General features: G+C 38.8%; 1 protein-coding gene across 1 annotated transcript; it reads right to left on the bottom strand.

The window, feature by feature from the left end:
• Positions 1-263: 263 nt before the first annotated feature.
• LSM8 (LSM8 homolog, U6 small nuclear RNA associated (S. cerevisiae)) lies at positions 264-4,641 on the bottom strand. The gene is made up of 3 exons (XM_009076271.1): positions 4,477-4,641; positions 2,993-3,120; positions 264-521 (listed from the first exon to the last, which is right to left on the bottom strand). Exons 1-3 carry the CDS (start codon positions 4,483-4,485, stop codon positions 431-433), a joined length of 228 nt encoding a protein of 75 aa, XP_009074519.1. The 5' UTR covers positions 4,486-4,641; the 3' UTR covers positions 264-430.
• Between the last annotated feature and the right edge of the window lie 404 nt (positions 4,642-5,045).

Raw genomic sequence — 5,045 nt, 5'->3', positions numbered from 1 at the left:
TTTAACCTTCTTCCTTTCTAGTCTATGCACACAAAAAAAGCCAATCACAAAGAAGAGTTTTCCACTTACAGACAGAACTGCAAACAGATACAATCTGCCTCCAGTCATGAGTTAACACAAAAATACTTGATTTACCTTTATGAATGAGGTCTTATTTTAAGAATGAGGCACATATACACCACATCACGACCATCACTGACATTGATTACATCCCCCAGTGAAACCAGGCAGCATGAAACCCCAAAAGAAATTCAATGAAAGCATGTTTAGTAAAATGTAGAAACTTTAATTTACATGCAAAACTACAACATATTCATAATAAAAAACACAGTGACTAAGCAAATTAAACACAATTTGTAAAAATCTTCCATGTTGTTAAATAGGTCTGTACAACCAGAGATTTACAAAGTCCCTGTGCATTTTCATCTTTTCAATGCACAACTGAGTTTAAAGGTTCTGCTCGAATATTCCCCAAGTCAAGAGCTGAATCCGTCTCTTCATCAATTTCACCAATCACAGCACTGCAACAACAAAAAAAATCAGGTTATTATTTCTTGAAATCCCCTGGTGCAAATCTGGAAAGCCACAAAATTAGCTTCCTAGTGAACACCCTCTTTTGTAAAAAAAATAATAATTGTAGAGCTTTGTTCTTGGAATTCCAAACTCTGATGGCTGTAAGTAGTGTCTGAATGAAATTTGCTTGTTTTTTAAGATCTAGGTTATAACAACCAAATACTACTGGTCTGTTTTAGGCAGTAGGTTAACCTCTGAAACAGAAACTGGAAAGCTTTTAGAGAGAACAGCTTTCCCAGAGTTATGTCTAACTGTAGCAATTTCTATGTGCACACCGGCCCAGACAGGCAAGATAATTTACTTCAACACAGGCTAGTAAAATGTTATTTATCCAAGGGAGAACAAATAATATCTCACCTATGCTATGTTAAGACTCACCTGAACTAAAACACTAGTGGACTCAGTAAAACTGCTTCGAAGAGAAAAGGATGGGCACTACCCCACAGGGAACATAAGAAACAAGAGTCTAACCCTTCTGGCACACTACTCTATTCACCCCTTCAGAGAAGTATGAGCTAGGAGCTGTATCCACAGAATGAACTAACAGCCACCAGAAACCACATTTATCCATCCAATAGCTTTCTGAATACATGTTTATTTTTGGTATTTGCTACATTCTGCAGCAGTGAGTTCCACAGTTAGGTTTTAGCGTGCAATATATTTATACACAGCTAGTCAGATTATCTTCCACTCTTCATACCAGAAAAAAATAGAGGTATTTAAATGAAGCAATTATCTTCCATCCCCTCCTCCTAATCCCTATTTTACAGCAACCACAAACCACTATTGCTGTGGTTTCTCCAAACTAAGATCTCTTGCTTAGCCTATTCAGCCAGAAAGTGTTTCATGCCTCCAGTTATCGTCACTTGCACTCTTTATGCATTTTTATACTGCACCCCCCTGAAGACAGGTGTTTGTGCAATGACATGACAAGGTCTGCTGTTTCAGTTTTCTTCCTAATGCTCCCAGTGAATCAGTATTTACAAAGAGAGAGGCAGAGACCAAGGTGAGACTGAGCTTAGGAGTAAGACATCCCAATCCAGGTGTCCAGGTTCCCATGACGGTCAGTGGAAACTTAACTTGCCTTGGAACAGAAATCTGGACAGCTGAGTAGCTTTCTTAGTTCCATTACTGCCTAGATCTTCACTACGTTGGAAGTTTAGACAACACAAATGTAAACTGCTTATGCCAACTGAATACTGAAGTACTGACCAGCATGAAACCTCATTTCATCCCAATCCAGGTGTCCAGGTTCCCATGACGGTCAGTGGAAACTTAACTTGCCTTGGAACAGAAATCTGGACAGCTGAGTAGCTTTCTTAGTTCCATTACTGCCTAGATCTTCACTACGTTGGAAGTTTAGACAACACAAATGTAAACTGCTTATGCCAACTGAATACTGAAGTACTGACCAGCATGAAACCTCATTTCAGATTTCCTATTCCTGCATGAAAAGAACTTGATTCTGAGTGCTTGTAATAAATTCCATTTATCAGCTTTTCCAAAGTGACATTTCCATTTAAAACATTCCTTGACAGCTAATATATCAAATATGATGTCAAAGCATATGATATATCAAAGCATAAGTTTCTCTTTAGCTCACATCAACAGGCTTTCTGCTTCTCACACAGCAAAACAAACATGCATGTATTTTAGATGTTCTGGGTTTTTAACTAGCTTTTCTACACAGAACTTTCTAGTATCAATATATTTTTGGTTTCCCTAATTCATCACACACTTCTAAAACAGAAGCTTTTTCCTTCTAACAACCTTTCCTTGCTTTTGAACCATACTGACTTTTTCTGACTGATGCTGCCTATTCCCTGCAAGCTTCTAGTGATGCACACTGGAGGGTCTGGAAGTACTTTATACCATGACTGTTTCTTTTATCTTATTCTTCAGTCCCTTCTCTATTTTATGAGAGTCTCCTATTATGAAGTTACTGTGACTTAGCTGTTGAGTCTTTATTTCTTCTTCCTGTAAGGATGGTCAATTTCAGTATGTTGTTGCATGGATACAGAATTATTCCTCCTAACAAATATCTCTGAGTTTGTTAAGGTCGCAGAAAAACCCCAGAATTATTTGTATAAAAGAGTATTTTGAGTATATCTGAGTAATGTGGCTGCCTGATAAAGTATCATTGAGCCAAACCACCAACCTAACACTGCCAAGTCCCCCACTAAACCATGTCCCTAAGTGCCACTTCTACCTGTCTTGTAAATACCTCCAAGGATGGTGACTCAACCACTTCCCTGATTGCCTCAACTTTGACAACACTATCAGTGCCACCCACAGATACAGTGATGGAGGATGTCTGGGGCCATCAAGATTGCTACAGATAAAATATATATATACAAACACATACAAATTGCGTGTGTGTGTGTATTACTAGATTTAAAGAAAAATATGCTATACTTACACGTTATCACCTCTTACAATGTATAATCCCAGCACTACTTGCTCAACTCCTTGTGAAGAACTGAACACACGTTCATGACTTTCATCCAAAATCAAGTTAATGGTCTGATCAAAACCTTTGAGGGTTCCCTGAAAAAGCACACAAAAATAAAGCACTCCAGTTACCTTCTAAGTGTATCATGTTTGCTCTCAACAACACCTTAAACAAGGTGGCAGTACTAAGGTACTGGAGAACAGATGTTCAGGTTTTACTGTTAGGCTGAAACACAAACAGCTGAGGAATGAAATGTCAAAAGCAATGATCAGCTTAAGAAAAGTATGTATGTATTGTTGAGAGTTCATGCTAAAAGGTGTGGTAAGCTTTAGCATTAAAGGACGTAAAGTTTCCCTTTTGTCAGTGACAGTCCCCATGACAAGTCATTTATACTATTTCTACATTATTTTAGTCTGTCTTCAATGGAAGTTTCCGGAAATCAAATAAATAATCAATGAAAACAACTGAAAAAAATGCATTCTTGTGGTCAACAACATAGAAATTATTCTTAACATGCAATTTTCAGTGGTGTCTCTTTGAAGGAAATTGACTTGGGTTTACTGAATTGTTTTTAAAAAATAAATACACACAAAACAATATGTGCTTGGAAAATGATAACAATTGATTTGTGTAATTTACCATCAGTAATTAAGAAAATCAAGCTCAGGTAGAACAGTCATTCAAACAATGGTAATATCATCTAACCACGTGACAATGAGTCATATATACCAATTCCACACAAATCCTTTAGGTACAAAGCATCTTGTAGCACAACACAGAGTTTACCAGGCTGACCTCAGCCACACAGATTTGGTGAAGACAGTATTTTTCTGTTTTCTCTTTCCAGAGGCTGCACAAAGTTAAGCAGAGGCAGAAAGATACAATACTCATGCAACAACCATGCTATGAAGTTAAACTCGAAACACGAAAGAAGATGGGGGGAGTGATGCATGAAAGAAAAACAAAACACAGAAGCAACAAAACCAAAACGTTACACACTCTAATATGCAACAGTTTGCTAATCCTCAGGTTTCCAAGCTCAAGCAGCCCCACAACGACTCCCCAGCAATGATCAGCTGATGTTTTTCTACAACCATAGGGAAGATTTGGTTTTAGCATGAAAACTGAAGAGCTTACTGACCAGAGAGGACATTCTAGATGGAAACCAAAGCACTGAACAGAAAAGAAATGCATTTTCTTGCGCATTCCCAAAGAAAAGGCAATTTGACAAAAAAGTCAAAGCATCTGCATGCACAAACATATCATGGACAAAGCTGACAGGTAAGAACCAAAATGTCTGCAAACCTCTTTATGACCATTACTCTACCCTGTACTACTGAAAGGTGTGAGCAGGTGAGAATATCCTAGCACAGCTTATTTATTGCCATGATGGACAGTCTTTATCGGGGGGGGGGGGGGGCAGTAAGAACATTAAAACCCACAAGTCTTACCACAATCATTCTCCCATCAGAAGTAATTACTGCAACAGTTCCTGGTAGTTCATTAAGGAAATGTTTAGGAATATCTGGAGTAGAACCACTAACATTTTCTGAAACATTCCTGTGCTATATGAGTTTAAAGAGCCAGAAAATCCTACCAGCATTAGCTTTTCAGAAGCAGCACGGCTGAGAGCATCACTTGGCAACAGAGTTTTTTATGAAAACCTGCCCTAATGTTTCACTTTAACCATGAACACAGGTTCCCTTCTCACTACTAACTGTGCTGCCTCAAAACTGAAGAGTTTTATAAACACTTTAAGTCCTTCAGAAGAGCTGTGCAGTGAGATCCCGGGGCTAGTGCTCTACATCCCCTAACTCTGAAGACCTGATTAGCCCAACCTGATGATCACATAGCCCTCACCCAGAATAACTCTGTCTTATTGCCTTTGAATACAACTGGAGGTAGGTCATAGGTTCCACGGAGTACAGAAAACTATCAGGAAAGGCGTGCCGAGAACACCAACTCGCGGCTTTGTATCAAGAGATGTAACGCGGCTAACCGCACCAGCGCTGAGAGCCCG

Source organism: Acanthisitta chloris, unplaced genomic scaffold, assembly GCF_000695815.1.
Source record: "Acanthisitta chloris isolate BGI_N310 unplaced genomic scaffold, ASM69581v1 scaffold22566, whole genome shotgun sequence".
NCBI classification, from domain to species: domain Eukaryota; kingdom Metazoa; phylum Chordata; class Aves; order Passeriformes; family Acanthisittidae; genus Acanthisitta; species Acanthisitta chloris.
The sequence above is the reverse complement of the archived record's forward strand: the minus strand, read 5'-3'. Positions and strand labels throughout refer to the sequence as shown.

What these genes read in the sequence shown, in the direction of transcription:
- LSM8 (XM_009076271.1), bottom strand. An exon ending in ATTGTAAGAGGTGATAACGT is followed by an intron (nt 522 to 2,992) that starts GTAAGTATAGCA and finishes TTGTTGTTGCAG; the next exon opens with TGCTGTGATTGGTGAAATTG.